Source organism: Bos grunniens, chromosome 3 (genome assembly GCF_055505025.1).
Source record: "Bos grunniens cultivar Pamir isolate PY7600 chromosome 3, Bosgru_T2T1.0, whole genome shotgun sequence".
NCBI classification, from domain to species: Eukaryota; Metazoa; Chordata; class Mammalia; order Artiodactyla; family Bovidae; genus Bos; species Bos grunniens.
Window position 1 is genome coordinate 62,347,530 of NC_141167.1, and position 23,520 is coordinate 62,371,049.

Consider the following 23,520-nt stretch of genomic DNA (forward strand, 5'->3'; position numbering starts at 1 on the left):
AAGAACATCTGGAGAAGGAAATGGCAACCCACTGAGGTACTCTTGCCTGGGATATCCCATGGACAGAGGAGCCTGATGGGCTACAGTCCATGGGGTCGCAAAGAGTTGACACAACTGAGCAAGTATCCAGTCATTTAAAGGGGAGGAAACAGTCTCAGGAAAGTTGAGACGCTTGCCAAAGGCCCCAGAGCTTTTGATGGCAGAGCCAGAACTATGCAGGCTTCTTGATCCTGGCCTCTCTCACCAGATATGCGTATGGAAAACTAGAATCTAAAATATGCCTGAGAGCTTCCCTGGTGGCTCAGTGTTAAAGAATCCACCTGCCAATGCAAGAGATGCGAGTTCCATCCCTGGTCCGGCAAGATCCCAACGTGCACTGGAGAAGCTAAGCTCCTGGGCCACAGCTGCTGAGCCTGTGCTCTGGAGCCTGGGAGCTGCAAGTCCTGAGCCCAGGTGCTGCAACAACTGAAGCCCGAGCATCCTAGACCCCGTGCTCGGCAACGAAAAGCCACCACAGTGAGAAGCCCACACGTTACAATCAGAGAGAAGCCCTGGCTCACTGCAACTACAGAAAAGCCCACACAGCATTGAAGACCCTGCATGGCCGTAAATAAATAAAATCATTTAAAAAGAAAAAACAAGAACATCTGAACACAACTTTGTTGTCCTTGAAATTATGATACTGACTGCAGCCCAGTAATAGTTAAGAATTCAGATACTGAACTTTAATAAGGCAGTAAGATGATGCTGAAATCAAAGCCCCTTGCAAAGGCAAGATGTGTTATCTTTCTAATCATAACTAACGTGGTCATTCCAGGAGTCTTTATCCTCCTCCATCCATCCTCCTCAGTTAATCTGGATGAAAACTGTAACCCCTAGGACTTTGAAATGCTTTTCCTTATTTAATTTTCATTTTTATTATAGTGACTTCATGTACAAACACTTCTTCTGTGGTATCCAGCTGGGTTCACATGTGACCCCTTAAGCCAGCCCAGACAACCATGAAATAAATGTGCTCTCCGGTTTCCTGCAGTTCTTGTTTCAATATTCTAAAGTCACTTCAACATCCAGGAAAGGGAAAGAAAAGGAAAACTAACTAACAAAACAATAGACAATAAAGATATGTGTTCACTGATGTCAAGCATATGTGCTGGAGAGAAGTGGGATGAAGGTCAATGCTAGAAACCCACTTTTTAAAAAAACTTTTTACTTATTTTTTGTTGGCCATGCTGTGCAGCACCGTGGGATCTTAGTTCCCTGGCCAGGGATGCAATCCGAGTCCCCTGAATTGGAAGTGTGGAGTCATAACCACTGGACTGCCAGGGAAGTCCCGAAACCCACTTTTAAGGGCCACAAGTGCCCCGTGTGCAGGAGGAAGAATTAGGCTACACACCTTGTTGTGATACGGTCCTAAGACGATCCAGCCGCAGAAGGTGTAACCCAGATAGATCATACCAGCACACGCGCAGAAGCGAAGGACTTTTGGCAACGAGGCTTGCATTGTTAAAATGAGCACCTGAAAAACACACACACACACACACACACACACAAAATGGCAGAATGGGAGTTATTAAAAAGTAGCTAATAGATCCCAGAGAAATGGACCTGAATCCCAGTGGTGCCGCCCAGGGCCCACATCCTTACATTATATGCTTGGAAGTAACCCAAGTATCGGATGACGCCAACCCAGACAAAAAGTGTAGATGTTCCAAGCAAAATGCTGCACAGATTGTAGTTCGTGAGATTCTAGGAAATGAAAAAAAAAGATGTATTAGTAAAATTTTCTATTCCACTCAGCTCAGGAACCTCCCTTGAAACTAACTGGAAAAGAATGGTCTGCCTGCCTCTCTACAGTGATTCTAAGAGTTTTTAAACTGAAGAAGAAAATAATAAGAGTGCACAATTCTGAATGTGTTTCTCATTTCCTTTTAGTATTGCAATTTGTTGAACTAAATCTTTGTTCAAACAATACTCTGAACTAGAGACTGCATTTACCACTGACTTAGGTATTAAAGCACATAAACTAATGATGTTTGCTAAATATCAAACAATACTTTCCAGCTGTTAACACTTTTAAAAGAAAGCCCCAGCATGATCTGCTAACTGTGCTCTCAAGGACTTCCAGGTCTAACTGAAGAGACACATGCACAAGCACAATTTTAATACAATGTGCTATGTGCAGTGAGAGGCACAAGCCAGACTTCTTACATAGGGCTCCCACGGGCATGACCCCAGAGTGGTGCCAGCCTGGTTGACAGGCTGGGAGAGCCTTGCAAGTCAGCAGAGGCTGAACCAGTGCCTCAGGCTGGGAGCCCACAAGATAGGCCAGAGAAAGCGAGGGCGGGAGAGGGAAGGAGAGCTGGATGATGAGGACCCTGGAGACCACATTGAAGAAAGGCCACTTCATCCCAAAGGGGGTCTCTGAGGCAGAAAGGATTGTCACTGCAAGACAGACGCCAGAAAGATGACTCTGACGGCTGTGTGGACGGGTCCGAGGGGCACAGGGCTGAAGGCAAAGCAACAATGAGGACACCGCTGTGGCGGGAGGAGGAGCCGCAACAACGAGAAGATCTAGACCAGACAGGAAGACGTCCTGGAGGAAGCGGAGCAGTTGCCATGGATGAGAGGGAGGTGTTAGAGGTCAGGAGAGAAGGCTGGTAAGATTTGCTAACTGAAGGCAGAGCATGGAGGGGAGGAGTCAAGACTTGGGAAACTAAATCAACTAAGTTACCCAAGAGCCAGGCAACTAGAGGCACTCAAATCATCCTCAAATAAAACCTCTATCCTTCAGAACCCCCATCAGTCATGGGTGAGCACCCCTGGCGCATGGATCAAGGGTCAGAGGCTACTTTTTGCAACTTAAAAAAATAAATAAATCCTGACCAAGCAATCAATCCTCTCACACTTCAATTCTTATTCTGAAGATGCTGCCAAGTTCCCGAGAGAACATTCACGGGAATATCACCTTCCACAGAACATCCACCTCCTCATTTTCCGCTCACAAAAAAACAGGTCAAAGGAGGCTTCAGTTTCATGGATGTGAGAAAAGAGAAAACATGAGAGTTCCTGCATATCTCAAGAATATGTGAGACCACCTAAAAGAATAGAAAGAACAAAAGATTTAAAATGGGTTGCCCTCACCTTGGCTTTAATTTCCATTTTTAACACGGATCCGCTTATTGTCAGGAGGTCGCTGATAATCACCAGGATATACCATTGGTTGATAAACTCCCTCTGGTCGGCATTACAAACATGTCGCTTGTACTTCTCCAGGAAGAACTTTAGGAATCTCTGCAGCAAAAAAAAAAAAAAAAAAGCATTTCTAACAAACTGCACTGGCCTCTGGAAGGAAAAAAGTGCAGAACAGAGCTCTCGCATATCCGATGGCTTGACACTGCCTTTTCCAACGTGATGGATTCTCACTTGGAGGGTACAGATAACAGCCCACACCCTCTCCCACCATCTATCCCAGCTGGAGATGAGCACACCAGTGAACTGAGTGACTCCAACACCCAATGCTGTGCTCTCCCTCCAACAGACTCTTGTTGAAATAGCTAACACAGAGTCCATTCCAAACGCTTTACATATTCTCAACACATTCAACCAGACAACAACCCTATGAACTAGGCACCATGGACCCCTCCTTCCAGAGGAAAGAATGGAGACACAGGGCAGCCGAGCCAGGACTTGAGTCCAGGCGGTCCAGCTCCCGGGTGTGGGCTCCCAGCACGCCCCTACTCTCGTGCAGAACCCAGCCCCTGACTCTGGATTCAGAATATCAAGGGACTTGAGGTAGGGGTGGGTGGGTAAGAGAACTGGGTATTTACAAAATAAATCGACACAGGTCAAGAAGTAGAAAATAGAATGAAGACCGTTTTCTTGCTCCACGTGTGCTATTCTGATGACTTCCTACTTCCACTGACCCCAGTCTGTGTTTATACACGTGCCACACACTGGGATAAAATTTGTGCTAGAGTATATGGTCACAGGAGTCCTAAGGGTAAAAAGGTAAAAGGAACCTCAGGGGAGAATTAAAAACTATTTGTAAAAATAGGATAAAGTATTTTATGCATCATTATAACCCATTTACCATGCCTTCCTGTCAAAATGAACTCTGATCTGATGACAAAAGATGAAACCCACACATGCTATTACTCTGTTCTTAAGATCACTCTTGAATTTAAAAGGGTCTCATTTATTCTAGAAACATTCAATCTTGAGAAGTTCACTGCTGTGCATCTGTGCTTATTAACTCAAGTTGAAGCAGGATAATTGTCTGATTCTACCTGACCTGCCAGGAGCTTGGACTCATTCTCTACACCCCAGGTTGATTAATGCCCTGTTGGAGGACAATCACTCAAAGGAATTTAATTTAGTCAAGGCCCCACACAGGGCAGGATAACCCTTCATCAAGTCCCCACTGTTTGGACAAGCTGAAGGCGGAGGTCAGGAAGTGAGGGAGAATATTCCAACACACATTTACCTTTCGTAACCTCAGTGCAAGAACAATGGATCTTGTGCACAGGATAAGAGATGCCAAGCAAATCACAATGACAAATGCATCAAACACCAGGACATACTGAGTGTTTTTCTGAACTGAGAAACAAAAACAGAATTCAAACGTCAAACACACCTTACTTGGGAATAATTTCCAAACAAAATGGCACCTGGAAAATAAGATCAAATGATAAACGCTTCAACATCAGAAACAAATTACACTGCATTCATTCAGAGCTTCACAAACAAGTCAATCATTCCCTGATGTCAAATTATACATTAAAAACATATAAATTCGTAACAGATATACTAAAATGTATTATAAATATTTACCGTAGAGTAGAATTCAATACGGAGAAGGCAATGGCACCCCACTCCAGTACTCTTGCCTGGCAAACCCCATGGACGGAGGAGCCTGGTAGGCTGCAGTCCATGGGGTCGCTAGGAGTTGGACACGACTGAGCGACTTCATTTTCACTTTTCACTTTCATGCATTGGAGAAGGAAATGGCAACCCACTCCAGTGTTCTTGCCTGGAGAATCCCAGGGATGGGGGAGCCTGGTGGGCTGCAGTCTCTGGGGTCGCATAGAGTCGGACACGACTGAAGCGACTTAGCAGCAGCAGCAGAATTCAATAGAAGGTGGTCCATTTGGACCCTATTCAAAAGAGGCAAAACTACTGACATACTCTTGAGTTCTCTCACACAAAATCAAAATCATAAGTTCTCCATTAACGAAGGAACAAACATTTTAAAGGGCTTCCCTAAGTTGTGAAGATCTGCTGGAGGAGGGCATGGCAATCCACTTCAGTATTCTTGCCTGGAGAATCCCCATGGACAGAGGGCTATGGTCCATGGGGTCACAAAGAGTCAGACATGACTGAGCAACTAACTAAGCACAGCACAAACACCTTAAAATCCACCACTCAAAATCCCCGTTTCTGCTTCTCAATCTTACTATGCACTTTCCCAGCAAAGAGTGCCAACTCAATAAGCTCTTCTTACTTGTGGGAAAAACAACCACTTGGGATGAGAGTACAGCGAGTAGTAATCAGATTTGTGTCTCTGTTGTTTTGGAGTACAGTTGCTTTACAAAGTGTACAGCAAAGTCAATCAGCTGCACATATGCATACATCCCTTTTTGTTTAAAGACTTCCTTCATATTTAGTCACCAAAGAGCATTGAGATTTGGATCCTGGAACACACAGTAGCACAGGGAATGTACAAAGACCAAACTGTAAGCTTAGCTTCTCCCAGACTTTGCGGTGTTGTCTCAAATCCCAACGATGGCTCCGTCACTGGCAGCTTGCTGTTCTCTCCCAGCCCCCACCTCCTCCACCCTGAGGCCACTCTGGTCTTCCGTCTTCCTTGCTCCTGCCAGGGGCTCGCGCGCACTCTCTCTCTCTCCCTCTCTGTCCCCGCAGGGACACTGCACCTCTGCCTGGAACAGCACCCTCCCCATCACACAAGGGGATTATTCAGCCTTGAGTATTTTCTGCCTCAGGACAGAATCCCCTAAATTCTCATCCCTATTAACTCTTCCCTCCAAACCCTATCATAGCCCTGTCCACAGGTATACATACCTATAGCTTCATTTACTCCCCTTTGCTTGATGGTCACTGAACTTTGCATATTCAAACTTTGCATATTCAAAGACAGCACAGCAAGGTGCACAGAGACAGTATAAAATGAAAAAGGACAATCTCTGGAGCCTGAGACCTGGCTCTGAATCTCGACTCTGCACTTGGAAGTTATGGAGTCGGGGAAGTTGCCTCAGTTTCCTCATCCAAAACAATGGGTACAATGAAAAAAAAATCTATTTTATAGGGCTGTCATGAGGATCAAGTAAGTTCATATATGAAAGCACCTAGAACTGCCCCATACATGTAATAACAAACAGAGCAGTTACTATACCATTTGATGTTCATCTTCCCCACTACATGATTGGTTCTGGGAAGCAGGGACTGGATATATTTTGTTCAACACTACAATGCCTGTGCTTAGCATAATGCTTCAGCATGCTTACAGATAAGTACAATGACCCCAGCAGAACATAAGAAGACTACGATAATCTAAGTTGGAATTTGTGAAGGTTTGAGCAACATCAGAGGCAGAGAAGACACAGAAGGATAAGGCACAAAGTAGCAAGAGATGAAAAGGAGAGATTCAATGGGACTTAGGGAGTAAGGAAGGACTGATCAAGAATGACCTCTTTTCTGTCTTGGGTCCACTGGCTCACTCTGGACATTCATGACAAGAGAGGATGACTTGGTGGTGACTGAAACCATGGGTTTCAGCCAATCAGAGATGACAGACAGGAATGCAGACTAGGAAGGATGAGGGATGCAGGCAGCAGGGTGGCAACGTCTGGGAATTAGAAGAGGAGACACACTCAGGGACCAGATGGAGAAAGGCCAGGGAAGCAGGATGCAGGACTGGGGACAGGCCACCTTCAGGAACATCTGAAGTCAGGGTGCTGCACAGAGACACCTCTGCAGAGAAGGCATTGAAGAGGAAGACGGGAGCGTGTCCACAGGTTTAGAGATAATAACGGCGTGAGCAATCTCGGCATGTGTCTGAGAGCAGCTCATCCAGTGGGTTACGTGTGTGGCCAGCTAGTAAATATAATTCACTGAGCGAGTTGCCCAGCCTTGCTCAGCTTCAGGTGCCTTGGGTCCACATGGAGGCACAGTTGTACCAGTTTCATGCACTGTTAGGAAATCAGGCAAACCATCCCTGTCAAGAGCTTGTTAGTGCCTCTCACGCAGCACTTACCTCCCTCTTTAGCATTTTTCACTTCACAAGTTAAAGTTTTCTCGAGATACTATCTAATAGGTAAGTAAGAACACAACCTGCCCAAAACCCAAGACCACCATTTTGTTTGTTTGTTTTGGATCCATGAATGAGGCAGAGAATAGGGGCAGTTCTTGGAAAGATGGAGCTGAAATCTTTAAAAAATGCAAGCACAGCATCTGGTACCTTCTTTTCTGACCTATAACGAGAATAAAATCTCTAAGACTGCTTGAATTGGGCCTTATTTACAGTTAAGAAAACTGAGGCGTGGAACTAAGAAGATAAATCGTCCCTCATAACAGAGAAACAAGTACTGTATTTTTAAAATTTGATTTATTGAGATTACTTTGACATGTTACAAAAAGTATTTTATAAACATCATGTGTGTGTTAGTAGCTTAGTCATGTCCAACTCTTTGCAACCCCATGGACTGTAGCCCACCAGGCTCCTCTGTCCATGGAATTCTCCAGACAAGAATACTGGAGTGAGTTTTTATTTCCTTCTCCAGGGGATCTTCCTGACCCAAGGATCCAACCCAGGTCTCCTGCATTGCCGTTAGATTCTTTACCATTTGAGCTACCAGGGAAGCCCAAACATCATAACTGCTTTCTTATTCTACTGACACTGTGTTATTCCCACAAGAACAGTTCCCAAAACTGGGTTTGCAAAACTCTAGTCCAGAGAGTTGCTTCTGGCAACCTGGTTAAGGAAATCCTACCCCACCACCCAGTCCTTCCAGGGCCCTGAGAAGTCCCCCACACACGCCCACTGCCATCTGTGTGACCCTGACCAACGCTTCACATTCATTTACATCACCTGTCGATGGGGAGTCCTGTCTGTCAGTACACATCCCTTTCAGCTCCCAGGCTCAAATGGCTACAGTTACAAAACCAAGTTAACATGAATGTTAGTGATGTACTGGGAATGGGTATTAGAAGTCATAAAAGGCAACTCTGAGTTTGTATGTGAAAATGGCCATCCTCTCTTTTTTCTGGATATCCTCTTATTTCACCTTGAGATAACAACTAACGACAAAGCTAGAGAAGTGTCAAGGGAAGTGTATGGATGTGAACGAATCTCAGAATGGTTTGCAAATAGCACAAGGACCCCCCAAGATGTCACCCTTGCCTTTGTCCCCCTCCCCAAAAACCAGGGCAATCAATCCACCAGACAGCTTCCTACACAGAAGGAAAAAAAAAATCCATTTTCTAAGCTGTTTTCCAAACTTCGGCTTTCTAAGACTTGTCACATTATTTTAAATTTGCTCTCTCCTGGTCATGGAATCTGGTTTCATAGGGTGCAGCTTTGGAAGAAGAATATGCAAATATTTCTAGCTGTGAGATTGTGTTTCTCCGCACTGCCACAAGAGAGAGCTAGAGCTCCTCTCTTCTGAGTAAAGGCTCAGGGAAAACTTCCCAGTGTGGTCAGGGTGCCCACGGGAAGGAAGGAAACCGGGGTCTGGCAAACCTGTTTAACTCACTTATTTGGTCAAGCGACTATTCCAAACCACATTTCCTGTACGACAGGGGTTAGCTTTGTTCACATAAAATAGTTGCAGTTGGGCTTGGAAAATTCACATCTGATCTGTGCCTTTCTGTATGGAGAATGCTGAGGAGTAGTAACCACTTTCTAACAGAAACTAAAAGTGTGTATTCTGATCAGAGGTTGAGTCAGCAAATGGAACTACAAAGCCAAAACTTCAGAATCATCAGCCCAGGTGGCATTAATGGTAAAGAACCCACCTGCCAATGCAGGAGACACAAGAGAGTGAGTTCGATCCCTCGGTGGGGAAGATCACCTGGAGGAGGAAATGGTAACTCACTCCAGTATTCTTGCCTGGAAAAATTCCATGGACAGAGGAATGGTGGGCTACAGTCCATGGGACTGAGCAAAGACTGAGCACACGCGCGTGCGTGCACACACACACACACACACACACACACACACGTATTATATAGCTGAAAAGCCACAAAATTAGTCTAATTTAAAACTAATACAAAATAGCTTTTCTGATAAGCATCCTGAGGTGATCCCTAAAAATGGTACGCTATTCACTCGACCCAGAAAACCCCACAAAATCATGCAAATCAAGAGGTTCAAATCTTCGTGTTCACTTTAAGAACACTCGGAAACTGCCCAGGCCATAAAGGGTATGTATATCCGAAAAGCCACCAAGTATCTGAAGGATGTCACTTTAAAGAAGCAATGTGTGCCATTCTGTCGCTACATCGGTGGAGTTGGTAGGTGTGCACAGGCCAAACAGCGGGGCTGGACTCAGGGTCGGCGGCCCAGAAAGAGTGCTGAATTTTTACTACACATGCTCAAAAATGCAGAGTCATGCTGAACTTAAGGGCTTAGATGTAGATCCCCTGGTCATTGAGCACATCCAAGTGAACAAAGCCCCCAAGATGCAGCGCAGGACCTACAGAGCTCACGGTTGGATCAACCTCTACATGAGCTCTTCCTGCCATATTGAGATGATCCTTACTGAAAAAGAACAGATTGTTACTAAACCAGAAGAGGAGGTTGCACAGAAGAAAAAGATATCCCAGAAGAAACTGAAGAGACAAAAATTTATGGCCCGGGAATAAATGCCGCAAAAAATGAATGCAAATAAAAGTAAAATAAATAAAACTAACACAAAATAGTCAACGAGTATTTTACATTTTATTTTGTTCTAAGATTTGGTCAAAGGCAGGTTCAGTTAAACAAAACTTGTAAATGAAAAATCACTGACCACCCATTGTTAACATCATCCAAACCCCCTCAACAAGAAAGGGGTCTCAGGAGCCCACTTTAGCCTGTGGATCAAGAAGGGTTTTGTGAGTAATGACTGAGTAACCGACCCAGGTTTGTACAGGCTGCTGTCTGGGCTCTGAAGGCCTTGATCCTGCTCCATTGTCACAGGCTCAGGGCAAATCAGATCTTTTCCCAGAAGTGTTGCTCTACTGTATGTCCTGCTCTACCCGTCAAAATGAACCTTTGCTGTTTTGACCATCATATCTTGTGCCTCCACCACTTACTCTGATCCAGGACAAGCTAGAGATTTTCTAAGCATGTCAGTGTCCCTCATGAAGGTGTTTCCTTTCTTTCCCAGAGTGCTAGCAATGACTGTCTGCCAACTCTGGCTCTCACTGCTCGCTTTACATAGTTATTCATTTACTACTCAACATCCTGGAAAGTAAGTACTATTGTTACTCTCACTTTTCAGAGAAAGACACTGAGACGTGGAGAGCCGAAGGAATTTGTCCAAGATCACAGGCACAGGAAATAAAACCAAAACCCAAGCCCAGGCAGTCAGGCTCTAGAAACTGCTCCTAAATACTGGCCAACACAGCCTCTCCTACGAGGTCTATAATCCACATTTGCTGAACTGAACAAAAATGCAAAGCTTCAAAGTAGTCTTGACAGAAGCAAACATTCAAAGTGTGGTTTTCTGGAGCTCTTTCTTCTTCTTATCATCCAAGTAAACCCTTTATATACCCCAAATCCCCAGATGAAGTGTTCAAGATCATTCATAATCCACAATGGACAGGTATGTAACATACTTACTAGATCCAGAGATTTTCAAGTCTTTACATTCCTCGATTTTGGCATCACTGTTAAAATAGATTTTGATTTTGCCACTGTGAGCTTTATTGTCAAAGATAATCTAGAGACACAAAAAGATGAAGAGGTTACAGCCCAGCAGAAAGTATGACGCGTTAGATCAGTTCTGCTTAAAATATCAATGGCATCCAAATGGTGATCCAAAAAGAATCAGGCCAATGAAAATGTCCTCATCACATGATTCCTTCACAACTTCCTATTATTAATGAAAACTGTGGTCCAAAGCAGGGGTCCCCATCCTCCAGGATCTAATGTCTGATGATCTGAGGTGGAGTTGATGCAATAATAATAGAAATAAAGTGCACAATAAATGTAATGCACTTGAATCACCCCAAAACCATCCTTTCCGAGTGCTGCCTCCCCCAGTCTGTGAAAAAATTGTTTTCCACGAAACTGGTCCCTGGTGCCAAAAAGATGCTGGTTTAAGGGGTGTAGACATGAAATTCTACTAAACCCACATTCAGATTCAGAGAAACCCTAATGCAAAACAGCCAAATGGTCTGAGGAACGAAAATGAGAATTCACCACCAATTTCTGACAAGAGAACACAAAGATGTCATTTATTACCCTGAGTGCAATTTATAAGCATTTGCTTCAATTTAGTCCTTTGGGTATGAAATTCTAGGCTTGTACTATGCTAGAGATTATTTTTCTATTTGCTTCAAGCACTACATATAATGTTTTCAGGAGTGTTACATACAATGTTTTCAGATGTGGCAAAGACTGCTCCAAGGTTACGGGGTTGAATTTAAGATTTCCAAATGCCCTCAGTCTCCCACATTATATAGCAAGCATTTAAAGTATATAAGTGACATATACAGAGTATGTTAGGACTTAAGAGAAGCATGTTCAGGGCCTTCCTGGAGGGAACGAGGCTTTGAATGCCAGGACTAGTGGAAGTTTAGTCCTAGCTCATAGGTATAGAAGTGAGGCTTGTGTAGCTTAATTCCCTAACCTCTGGTTGGCCATAGAGATATTCTTGGATTACACTGAGAATGTGTAGCATGCATGTGGTTTGTGTTCAAAGATGCTCAGTTGTGGGTTCAATCAGAGATTTGATCATGGGTTCAATCATAGCTGAACCTACATGTTCAGCTCTCCAAGCTCTTCGCCTTGGATTTCATAATGCATTTTGCAATGTGTGGGTCACCCCAGGAGATAAATCATGCTACTTTCTGATCCAAACATTCTTCCCTACTTACACATCACAATTTATAATTACTTTTATTTCTTTGTTGACCTGTTTTTCTATCTATCTTTCCCACTAGGGTATAAGCTTCCTGAGGGCCATGGTACCTCTAGAGCATGACAACCTGCCTGGTGCCTCGTAGGGACTCATAGAGCACTTAGCAATTGTTGTTAAATGAAGCACACTTCTGAACTGCTAAAACAGCAACAACACATAACAGCCAGTTTAGCATTCAGTTTTGCCCATCACTAAACCTGAGAGAAGGAAGGGGAACAGAGGGAGGAAGGAAGGAAAGAAGGGAGGGAAGAAAGAAGGCAGACAGGAAGGATTCCACGGCACATGGCCGCCCATCCAAAAATAAAAGCTGCGGCAATTGATGCTTTGCAGACTGGACTTCAGATCAAGGGGGCAGTTTCTGCCTTGAGGTTTGAAAACATGTGCTACAACATTTGCAAAGACCTTCCTTTGAAAAAAGGAAAAACATTATAGACACTCAAAGCACTGGTCATAAACTAAAAAAAAAAGTATTAGGAGAGTAGGAAGTCAAAGTCCACTTTGAAAACTCCTCTTTTCAACCCAGAAATCTAGTTTTAAAAAGTTGGAACAGGCTTGCCTCATTTTTAGAAGTCACAGTGTCTGGACCAACGATGCTATAGCACGGCATTCAAACTGTTTTAAACACACTTTTGTCTAATACATTTACAGGCAGGTGCACTGTACACTCTGCAACTCCAAAAGGAGTCAAGAAAAAGGATAAAAAGTGGCTTAGTGAAATAGATACTTGCCATATTCTGAAAGACGTAACAGTCTGGAAGCTCTCGGGAATGAATCGTCTGCAGGTCAATGCCTTTGAGTTGAAAGGAGATGTCAATTTGCAAGAGCCTGAATAAAAACATATTACAAGATATACATTGTCACAGTCTTCCTACCCTACTCTCCTTTCCCTATCCATGTCTCCTGGGTAATGAGACTTAAAAATGTATTTACTGGGGCTTCCCTGGTGGCTCAGTGGTAAAGAATCCACCTGCCAAATCAGGAGACATGGGTTCTATCCGTGATCTAGGAAGATCCCACAGAGCAACTAAGCCTGTGCACCACAACTATTGAGCCTGTGCTCTAGAGCCCGGGAGCCACAGCTACTGAGCCCACATGCTGCAACAACGGAAGCCCGCGCGCCCTGGAGCCCGTGCTTTTCACTGCAGTGAGAAGCCCTCGTGCCACAACTAGAGAGTAACCCCCTCGCGTCGCAACTAGAGAAAGCCCGCGCAGTGCTGAGTCTTCACTGCTGCACGGGGGTTCTCTAGTTGCTGTATGTCTCAGGGAACTCAAACAGGGGCTCTGCATCAACCCAGAGGGGTGGGATGGGGAGAGAGATGGGAGGGAGGTTCAAGAGGGTGAGGACAAATGTATACCTATGGCTGATTCATGCTAAAGTTTGACAGAAAACAACAAAATTCTGTAAAGCAATTATCCTTCAATTAAAAAAATAAATTCGAAAAAACTAATTTAAAAAAATGTGTTTACCGATAAAATTCCAGTCTGAAGAATGATGAATTCTTCCAGTCCTGAGGGTCCTTGGAGAGTGCCTCGAGGTCTAGGTGAATGCAGTCTAGGGCCATGAAAGAACCACAGTGACTGTCAGGTAGGAATCAGATGCTAAAACCAGAAGGCCAAAGTGTGATGAGAAGCACGAGGCTCACCAAGTTCCAAAGCATCTCAAATGTTTATTAATCACAACAGGAAGACCAGTAACTTTACAGTGGAGAGCCTGGCAGGTCCCACCCTGGCCACATGATCAAAGTTAACATCATCAGGAATGAGATAAAGAGACATCATATGCCTCCTGAAATCATGTACCATCTGTGTGGCATTTCCACACCAAATACATAACCTCAATCCGGTCACAAAGAAACAGGAAAACTCAAGGGAGGGACATTCTACTCCCTAAAAATGTTAAGATCATAAAAAGCAAAAAAACTTCATTTTTCTCTAGATTACAGGAGACTAAAGATACATGACACCTAAGTACAGTATATGATGCTGGACCAGAAAGTTGGGTGTGGCTTTTGCTATAGAGAATATTAGGGCAATTGATGAAATGTGAATAGGCCTTGTAGATTATACTGTTGTATCCATGTTAACTCGTGTTTTTGAACACTGTTCAGTTTGGGGAGAGGCACACAAGTATTTTGGGCTTCCCTGGTGCTTCAGACAGTAGAGTCTGCCTGAAACACAGAAGACCCAGTTTTGACCCCTGGGTCAGGAAGATCTCCTGGAGAAGGAAATGGCTACTCACACCAGTATTCTTGCCTGGAAAATCCCATGGACCGAGGGAGGCTAGTGGGATACAGTCCATGGGATCGCAAAGAGTGGGACACAACTGAGCAGCTAACACTTTTACTTTTCTTTCTTTATACAAGTATTTAGAAGCAGAGACATCATGTCTGTCCCTTATTCTCATGTTTCAGGAAAAATTTTTATATGTAGGAAGAATGATAAAGTAAATGTGGTAAAATTAACTTTTTTGGTTAAGTACCTTTGTTTAGCATTTGGGAAGGTTAGATGAAAGATATACAAGGACATCTATGTGCTAGCTGGCAAGGTTTCTGTTTAGTCCAATACTTTTTCCAAAGAAAAATATTAAGAGAGAAGAAAGGAATTTAGATTGTATTCAAATAAAAACAAATTAGGAGCTGTAAACTAAATAAGAATGATTCCAAGACCTTCACATAAAAATTAGTCTCATTGTTCTGTAGCCTAACACCTTGGCAGGAAACTGAGGAGGCCTGGAGACGATGAACACCTTTCATGGTCCGTGCCTTTCAAGGTCATCCAGCCCTGATGCCAGAACTGGCGTGAACCAGCCTGACAATTCTCATCCAGGCTGTTGCTGTACCTTGGCCCCGCCTCGAAAATAGGAAAGTCAGGGCCTCCTGCAATGCCAGACACTAGCTAGGTGCTTGAGAATCTGGGCAGGGCCCATGGGTTGTTCTCTGAGAATCTTCTGCCACAGTTCGACTCTTTATTTGCTCATCTATTCCCTCAACTAGAGGAGAGGTCTGTGAGAGCAAGGGCATAACTGTTGTGGCTGTTAAACACTGCTTAGCATATAGGACACTCAAGCTATGGAGGATACACTTACATTTTACGAAAATCAGGTATTCTGGTCCAAAACTGAGGACATGGAGCTGAATGGACAATTCACCAGCCACAATATTTAAGGGCAGGTGTCATAGCAGGTGTCTCCCTGTGTTTGGCAAATGGAACATTAGGGTCGAGAAGCAATTCAGTGCTGGTTTTCCTGACTGGGCCTTGATTGATACAGTGAGGATAGAATCAAAAGAAACTCACTTTTTACAGAAAAAGACTCATGGTGATGAAAATAGCAGACACATATGGGGACTTACTCTCTGCCAGGCATTGTGCTTGGGGGTATATATATATGTTCTCTTGTTTAATGCATTATCTTGTTTAACTCCTGCAGCAACCTTGTAAGATGGACACTATTGCTGCCATTTTACAGATGGACCAACCAGGGCACGGAGAGGCCAAGAAACTTCCTCAAGGTCACACAGCTAGCTGGTGGCCAACTAGAATGTAAGTCCACATGTGCTCAATTCCAGAGCCTGAGCTTTTTTCCCCAGTACACTGATGAGGCTGACCCCTGAGTTTCTATTTCAGAAACTCAAGAGACCCAGGCTTTCTACCTGATGTTCGGTAAATATCTGCTGAAAGCTTTCAGAGGCCAGGCAGTGAAGACAACAATGAACAAGATAGACAAGGTCCATATGGAGCTTACACTCTAGAGGGGGAGATAAACCAAGAATGAAAAATACACACAAGACGATTTCACAGTATGCACACTACTGCAAAGACAGAGCGAAGTGATGGGGAATCAGAGGGTGGGGTGGCCCTACCTGGAGAGAACTGCTGGGGAGGGGCTTTGAGGCACTGGAGCTGTTTGAACTGACACCTGAAGGAGGAAGGAGCCCCAGCTGAGCACAGATCCAAAGGGAGTGCTCCAGACAGAGCAAACCTTGTGGTACATATATACAATGGAATATTACTCAGCTATAAAAAAGAACTCATTTGAGTCAATCTGAATGAGGTGGGTGAGCCTAGAGCCTATTGTACAGAGTGAAGTAAGTCAGAAAGAGAAAGACAAATATTGTATATGAAGGCATGTGTATGGAATCTAGAAAGATGGTCCTGATGAACCTCCACTGCAGGGCAGCAATGGAGACGCAAACATACAGAATGGACTTGTGGGCGCAGTTGGGGGAAGGAGAGGCTGGGACGAATTGAGAGAGTAGCATGGAAACATACACATTACCATATGTAAAACAGATAGCCAGCGGGAATTTGCTGGGTGATGCAGTGAGGTCAACTCAGTGCTCTGTGACAACCTAGAGAGGTGGGATAGTGTGGGAGACAGGAAGGAGGTTCAGGATAGAGGGGACATATGTATACCCACAGATGATTCATGTTGATGTATGGAAGAAACCATCACAATACTGTAAAGCAATTATCCTCCAATTTAAAAAAAAAAAAAAAAATTTTTTTTTTTTTTTTTTTTTTAAAGTGAGCACTAAGATCCAGGTCAGAAAACTCTTGACTTGTTTGGGGGCTTCCCTGGTGGCTCAGACAGTAAAGAGTCTGCCTGCAGTGCGGGAGACCCGTGTTCAATCCCTGGGTCAGGAAGATCCCCTGGAGAAGGAAATGGCAACCCACTCCAGTATTCTTGCCTGGAAAATCCCATGGATGGAGGAGCCGAGCAGGCTATAGTCCATGGGGTTGTAAAGAGCCAGACATGACTGACCGACACTAAGATCCAGGTCAGAAAGATCTTGACTTGCTTAACAAGCAGCAAAGAGGTGGGAACAATGAACAAGGGGTGGGTATGAGGGCCTGAGCGGAGGCAGACGGTTGGCCAGTACTCTAGGGACTTGAGGGTTTTATTCTAAACAGAACAGGAAGCCACTCACAGATTTTGGGCCAAGGAATGATATGATTCCATTTCCCCAAGTTTAAAAAAAATATCATTCTGATTGCTGAGGGATAGGGCAGCGGGTGAAGATCCAAGCAAGAACGACAGAGGTTTGGAGTACAGAAGTGGCGATGGAAATGGAGAAATCAACACATTCAGGTTTGGGGCTTGAGCAACTAGGAATATAATGACATGATATGAAAACACTGCTTTCATTTTCTGGGATGGGGAAGAGTAAGAAAGGAACGGGGTGGCAGGGGCGGAGCGGGGGAGGTTTGAAATGTTCTGTTTGAACACAACAGGTTTGAAATCCTTAGTAGTTGAGTTACAGTGGGGTGAATGGAGGAGGAGTCTGGAGTTCAGGGAGGAGCTGAGCTGAGAGGAGGGGTTTGACTTCTGATAGCTGAAACAGGTGGGCTCTGGTGCCGGGGGGGCCTTGACCATGGCCTTACCTCTGTAACACCAGGCTGACAGGGAGTGAAGAAGGGCTGTGCCAGGAGGCTTGCAGATTATGGTGGCAGCGTGAGTGTGTTCTGCTCTGGCCTGTTTCTCCAGGGGCATCAGCAGCTGGGGCAGTGGGGCTCACCAATGGAAGACCCTGGTGACGGTTGGGAGGATCCAGGAGAGAAAGAAGTGAAACAGGCAAGCGCCTGCCCAAGCGGCTTTTGTAAGGGAACATGCTGATGGGTGGGGCTTCCCTGTTAGCTCAGCTGGTAAAGAATCCGCCTTCAATGCGGGAGACCTGGGATAGATCCCTAGGCCTGGAAGATCCCCTGGAGGAGAGCATGGCAACCCACTCCAGTATTCTTGCCTGGAGAATCCCCATGGACAGAGGAGCCTGGAGGTCCATAGTGTCGCAAAGAGTCAGACACGACTGGGAGACTAAGCATAGCAGAGCATAGCATACTGAGGGGCAGAGGGGTCCTAGTGTGTGCAGGGTGCGCTGAAGGCTGATGGTGATGGATGGTAGAAAATGTGTGAAGTTGGTAAGAGAGAGATCTGCGCGAAGTCAAAGGCCTTCAGCTGGGGAGTACGAAGCCAGTACTTCCCAAGTTTGATGTGTGTACATATCATTCAGAGATCTTGTTAAGACGGAAATGTAGACTCAGCAGCTCTAAGGGGCCCTGAGATTCTGCCTGTCTCACAAGCTCCCAGGTGAGCTCCATGTCACTGGGCTTGGAGAAGCAAAGACCCTTGGTCACTAAATCACGGCATCACCAAGTCTGACTGAGCCTCAGTTTCCTCAATTGTAAAGTGAAGTTCAAACTGAGGATATTTAAGGCCCTTCTACCTCTAACATTCTTATTCTAAAGGAAGAGGAAAAAATAACATTTAAATTAAACTGATCTGAGTAAATGACAATATTCTGAAAGGAGGAGTAATATGTTAAAAATCTGTGTGCCAGATATACTATCCTAGGTCTTTTTCTCCTGTGTTTCACTCATTCTAAGATATTAATTTTTGTCACTTTCAATTGTTTCTAAAACCGATGACTCTTTTTTAAAATTGATGACATCTTAGATTCAGAGAAATGTGGCAGTATATGTTAGTGTTATACTATCTGTAAAATTTGCCTTATAAAAGTCTACTTGATTATTCAGATTCTTTCGTTGTGATAATAGAGTTACACTTTATTCACACACACACTAAGAACTCTGGAATCTGCCTTACCTTATGCTATAGTCACACACTTGGTGGCAGCAAAACCTAAGAACTGATGGCAAAAGCCCTAAGTAAAAAAAAAAACATCAAACCTCAAACAGAACAAACTGGTATTGGAGTAGCAGCCTCATCTTTCAAATGCTTCTCATTTACAGGGCAGAACACTCGAGCAGATGGAACAACAACCCTCCCAGAGACAAAGGGAGGGTGGAATGGATATGTTCTTAAAATGACAGGGGCTAATGCTGAAGTGGTCATAATGTTTCACGCTAGGAACATGTGGAAAGGACAATTTAAGAAATTCAAAATTTGCAGTATACAAAGAGAAGCACCGTATTAGAATGATACCCATCTAAATGTTGTAAAAAATAGTTATTTTAACAGGATTCACAACAGTCTCCAGTGAAGCTGAATTGTAAAGCGATATGTCTAGAACAGACAGGGGTATATACCCTCAGCATGAATTAAGGGAAACCCTTAGTTTGAACTGTTCTATCAGTCATGCAGCTAAACATAAACCCACCAGGAAAGCAGTGCAGGACAGATCTCTGCCCTGAGCACACTGAAGGGTGCTCCTCTTAATCGGAAAGGCACTGCAAAATTCATAAATAAGTCATCTAGGACAGCTTCTGCTAATTCACCTACTTAAACTGTAACACCATACCAATCAAGTCAAACTCAATCCCTATTTATACTGTCTGCAGGCTTCCTCCAACGTGCCTAAGACCAGAAAATCAAAAACCCAGTATCAAGTGTTTTTAAGAATATTTTTACACCTTTTGAATAGATACATCAAAAAGTTCTCTTTGACAAGTTATTTTTAATAAGTCAAAAGATACAATTGGCTGGCTTCAGCAGTCTCTTAAAGTCAAATTAATAACCAACTTCTATTTGGTTAAAAATGGTCCATATGATAGAAAGGAAGTGACCAAGAACACCCCTGTCTGATAGTCTGGGAATAAATCCTGCTTTCTGCACTGTCTCACCTAGCCACTGATACCTACTTGGCCACATTTCTTTAATCATTTTTCTAAGAAAAATCAATTGAGGAAAACAACATATGAATCACTGGAAAACAGTCATATGATCCAATTAAGTCTCATTTTTAAAAGGACAGGTGGCTAGTAGTTTACTGTAAGCAGAGGGTCACTGGACAAGCTTTCAGCTCCACCTCTCAGTACTCATCACAGTTACAAGGAACTGCCCAAGGCGGGGAGCACAGCTGAGAGCTCAGGAAAAAGATTCAGGGTGAAACTGGATCAGCCCCTGCAGACTGACTACAAAACAGCTCTCAGGATAGCAGATCCTGTGCTGCTGCTGCTGCTGCTAAGTCGCTTCAGTCGTGTCCGACTCTGTGCAACCCCATAGACAGCAGCCCACCAGGCTCCTCTGTCCCTGGGATTCTCCAGGCAAGAATACTGGAGTGGGTTGCCATTTCCTTCTCCAAGAAGATCCTGCGAGGCAATAAGATAAGGCTGCTGACCACAGAACTAGCTATTGATGGGTCTCTGGAAGCAACGTGACAGTGCTGGCTTGGGGCTGTTTGTTTTAGAGGCAAGAGGACTGGTCACATTTCCTCATTAAAGATTCTAAACAGATAGCCTGCTGGAAAAAAAGCATGAGAACCTTTGTTTTATACGCATGTCCCTCTATTATATTACCAAGACACCTTAAAATCGAGTTACAGGAAATATGGGCAAATGAACAATGAAGCTCTCTTTTTAATAAAACCACTCCAAATTTACTCTGCTACTAGGACCCTGATTCCTGACCTGTTAGCTTACTGAGGAGCCATGACAGATTATCTCTGCAACCCTAACCCTACGAATGCCTGAGGTGTGAAAGTTGTGCACCAGAAGTTTGTTGAATGAATGACAAAACCTCCAGAGCCTCAAGTCAAATACTTTGCATTTATATACGGTATGCATTTAAATCCTTAATAGCATGTCACAAAACAATTCTACTTAATGAGATGTTAACTTTTGCCAAACGGTCTCCAGAGAAAATGAGTTATTAATCACAATTCTCCTTTAAGAGCATTAATATATTTAACTGGAGAAGGCAATGGCACCCTACTCCAGTACTCTTGCCTGGCAAATGCCATGGACAGAGGAGCCTGGTAGGCTGCAGTCCATGGGGTCGCTAAGAGTTGGACAGGACTGAGCGACTTCACTTTCACTTTTCACTTTCCTGCATTGGAGAAGGAAATGGCAACCCACTCAAGTGTTCTTGCCTGGAGAATCCCAGGGATGGGGGAGCCTGGTGGGCTGCCGTCTATGGGGTCGCACAGAGTTGGACACCACTGAGGCGACTTAGCAGCAGCAGCAGCAGCAGCAGCAATATATTTTACAAATGATCCACTTCAGTATTCTTGCCTGGAAAATCCCATGGACAGAGGAGCCTAGAGGGCTACAGTCCATAGGATCTCAAAGAGTCAGACATGACTGAAGGACTGGGCATGAAAAAGCAAGCATACCAAACATTTTAAATGTCATTTAACAAATACAGACTCATTTTTTTTTTTTTTCAAAAAGCCTAATCACCCCATCATGGAGAGAAAAATTTAAATAGGAAACACCTGTGCATTTACCCTAACCCCAACAATCTTGAGTTGCACCAAAAAGATCCAGAAATGTTCCTTTTCCAATCACAGCAGACCCACAGTTTTCTGAGCCAAAGCTCTTGGCAGGCAAATGTTAAAGCCTCAAATAGATTAGCTGAGTGGTTTCATTTGGGTTGCCTGTGCACGAGGGTGTATTTCACTCTTAACACACAAGATAATAAAGGCATAGAATGAAATTACCATTGCGTTACCTATTTCAATGTCGCTGTCAATATTCAGTGTCTCATTAGAAGGAAACATGGTCCCTTTCTTGTAATGCTGCTTACAGACTTTTAAAGCAATCCTGTTGTCTTCGCTTTCTCCATAACCAAGGGTTCCCAGAGATAAGTTCCTTAGCCGATGAAACTATTAAAAATAGTTAAATAAAAATACTTATGAGCCTAACAAGTTTCATCAGAAGTTACAACACATGGAACATACATTTAACTTTTTTTGTTTGTTTGTCTCATATTCCTCAACAGAAATCCCCAAAAGTAAAATACTACAAGGTAATTTTCTTGGGTTGAGTAAAAACATACTGCCCCCACAGTACCTGAAACTAAAGTAAACACGTGGACAGAGGTTCCCAACTACTCAGAGCCAACTACTATCTCTCTGACCTCCTAGCCCACTACCGGCCACTGGCTCCACCCACCACCTCCCAAGCCATGTGGGCCTCCAGGCAGTTCCTGGAACTCTCAAGGCACACTCCCGCCTGGGGCCTTTGATGTGGCCTTTGCCTAGAAGCCCAGGTTATCTATCTGCAAGGTTCACTTCAGACCTTATGCAAATATTATTGCCTCCAGGAGGCCTGTCCTTATCCCCCAATAAAAATTATAAACATCTATCTCTAATATACAGGCATCAACAGGCAGTCCAGTCTCCTCCCCTGCTTTATTCCAGTTATCATTTTCGACATACCTCTGAGGACCCAAGCCATCTAGACCCACAGCTTACATTAACACAGCTTTCCCATCTGCCTATCTGCACTAACAGGGTTTCACTGGCCCCCATCTCACCAAAGAACTGGTGCTTTTGAATTGTGGTCTTGGAGAAGACTCTTGAGAGTCCCTTGGACAGCAAGGAGATCAAACCAGTCAACTCTGAATCAAGGAAATCAACCCTGAATATTCATTGGAAGGACTGATGCTGAAACTGAAGCTTCAGTACTTTGGCCACCTGATGTGAAGAGCCAACTCATTGGAAAAGACCCTGATGCTGAGAAAGACTGAGGGCAGGAGGAGAAGGGGGTGACAAAGGATGAGATGGTGTCACCAACTCAATGGACAAGAATTTGAGCAAACTCCAGGACATAGGTGAAGGACAGGGAAGCCTGGTGTGCTGCGGTCCATGGGGTTGCAAAGAGTCACATACAACTTAGCGACTGAACGACAACTATCTTTATTAACATGGATTTATTATTCCAAGAAACTTTTCCCCAGGAACTTAAAAAACAATAACTGTATTGTTTATTTCAGAAACACTGAAAAACCTCAAACAAATGACCGATTTGAAGATTCAGTCTAACAACCTGCAAGACTCTTTCAATAACTCCCCAAACCCTCATAGGGGTTTGGGGATATAGGATTGCTATATCCACAAATCCTAAACTATTTTATGAGGACCTTTACCCAATTCTTATCAAGCTCCCCTCACACTGAAAGACCTGCCTTAAACCAGACTTCAAAATCTATATCTGGAGTTTGCACTCTGCACTCTACGGAAAATAGTCAAGGAGCACCCTGACCATTAGTCAAGTCAACAGAGCACCTCTGTTACTACTGTTAGCAGTGAATTTAGTTTTGTTCTCCATGTATTTTGTTTTATTCATTTGTTTTTGGTGGGGTGGTGTTTTCAAGGAATCAGCATCTAGTACTATTTCGCTTCTTTTCATTTGCCTGGCTCTCCCCTCTAGCATTAAGTTCTATAAGGACAGGGGTTTTGTCTCTTTTATTCATGATGTATCCCCAGTGTGTTGAATAGTACCTGGTACATAATAGGTAACAAAATATTTATGGATTGAGTAAATGGATGAATGAAAGAATAAGTATTTCTCTCCTTTAAACACTTTCTTCAGGCCTACCAATCTGGTTTCTCAGTACTGCCTACATATGTCATGTCCTACTCCATATTCTCAGGGCTCAGCTAAGCTTATTAATGATAAAACACCAAAATTGAGACTT

At 43.9% G+C, this 23,520-nt stretch overlaps 1 protein-coding gene across 6 annotated transcripts in view; it reads right to left on the reverse strand.

The window, feature by feature from the left end:
- MCOLN2 (mucolipin TRP cation channel 2) overlaps positions 1-23,520 on the reverse strand; it is a 64,654-nt gene that overhangs the window by 14,583 nt on the left and 26,551 nt on the right. For 2 of the 6 annotated variants that reach the window (XM_086390865.1, XM_086390866.1), the window contains exons 4-11: positions 21,550-21,703; positions 13,611-13,695; positions 12,872-12,968; positions 10,841-10,940; positions 4,484-4,596; positions 3,142-3,291; positions 1,645-1,746; positions 1,394-1,516 (exon numbers count right to left, since the gene is read on the reverse strand). In XM_086390865.1, the coding sequence (XP_086246991.1) occupies positions 1,394-1,516; positions 1,645-1,746; positions 3,142-3,291; positions 4,484-4,596; positions 10,841-10,940; positions 12,872-12,968; positions 13,611-13,695; positions 21,550-21,703 (924 nt within the window). Of the gene's footprint in view, positions 1-1,393; positions 1,517-1,644; positions 1,747-3,141; positions 3,292-4,483; positions 4,597-4,633; positions 4,668-10,840; positions 10,941-12,871; positions 12,969-13,610; positions 13,743-17,525; positions 17,739-21,549; positions 21,704-23,520 lie in introns of those variants that run through there. The other 4 variants (XR_015160353.1, XM_086390868.1, XM_086390867.1 and 1 more) reach the window with 4 other exon arrangements.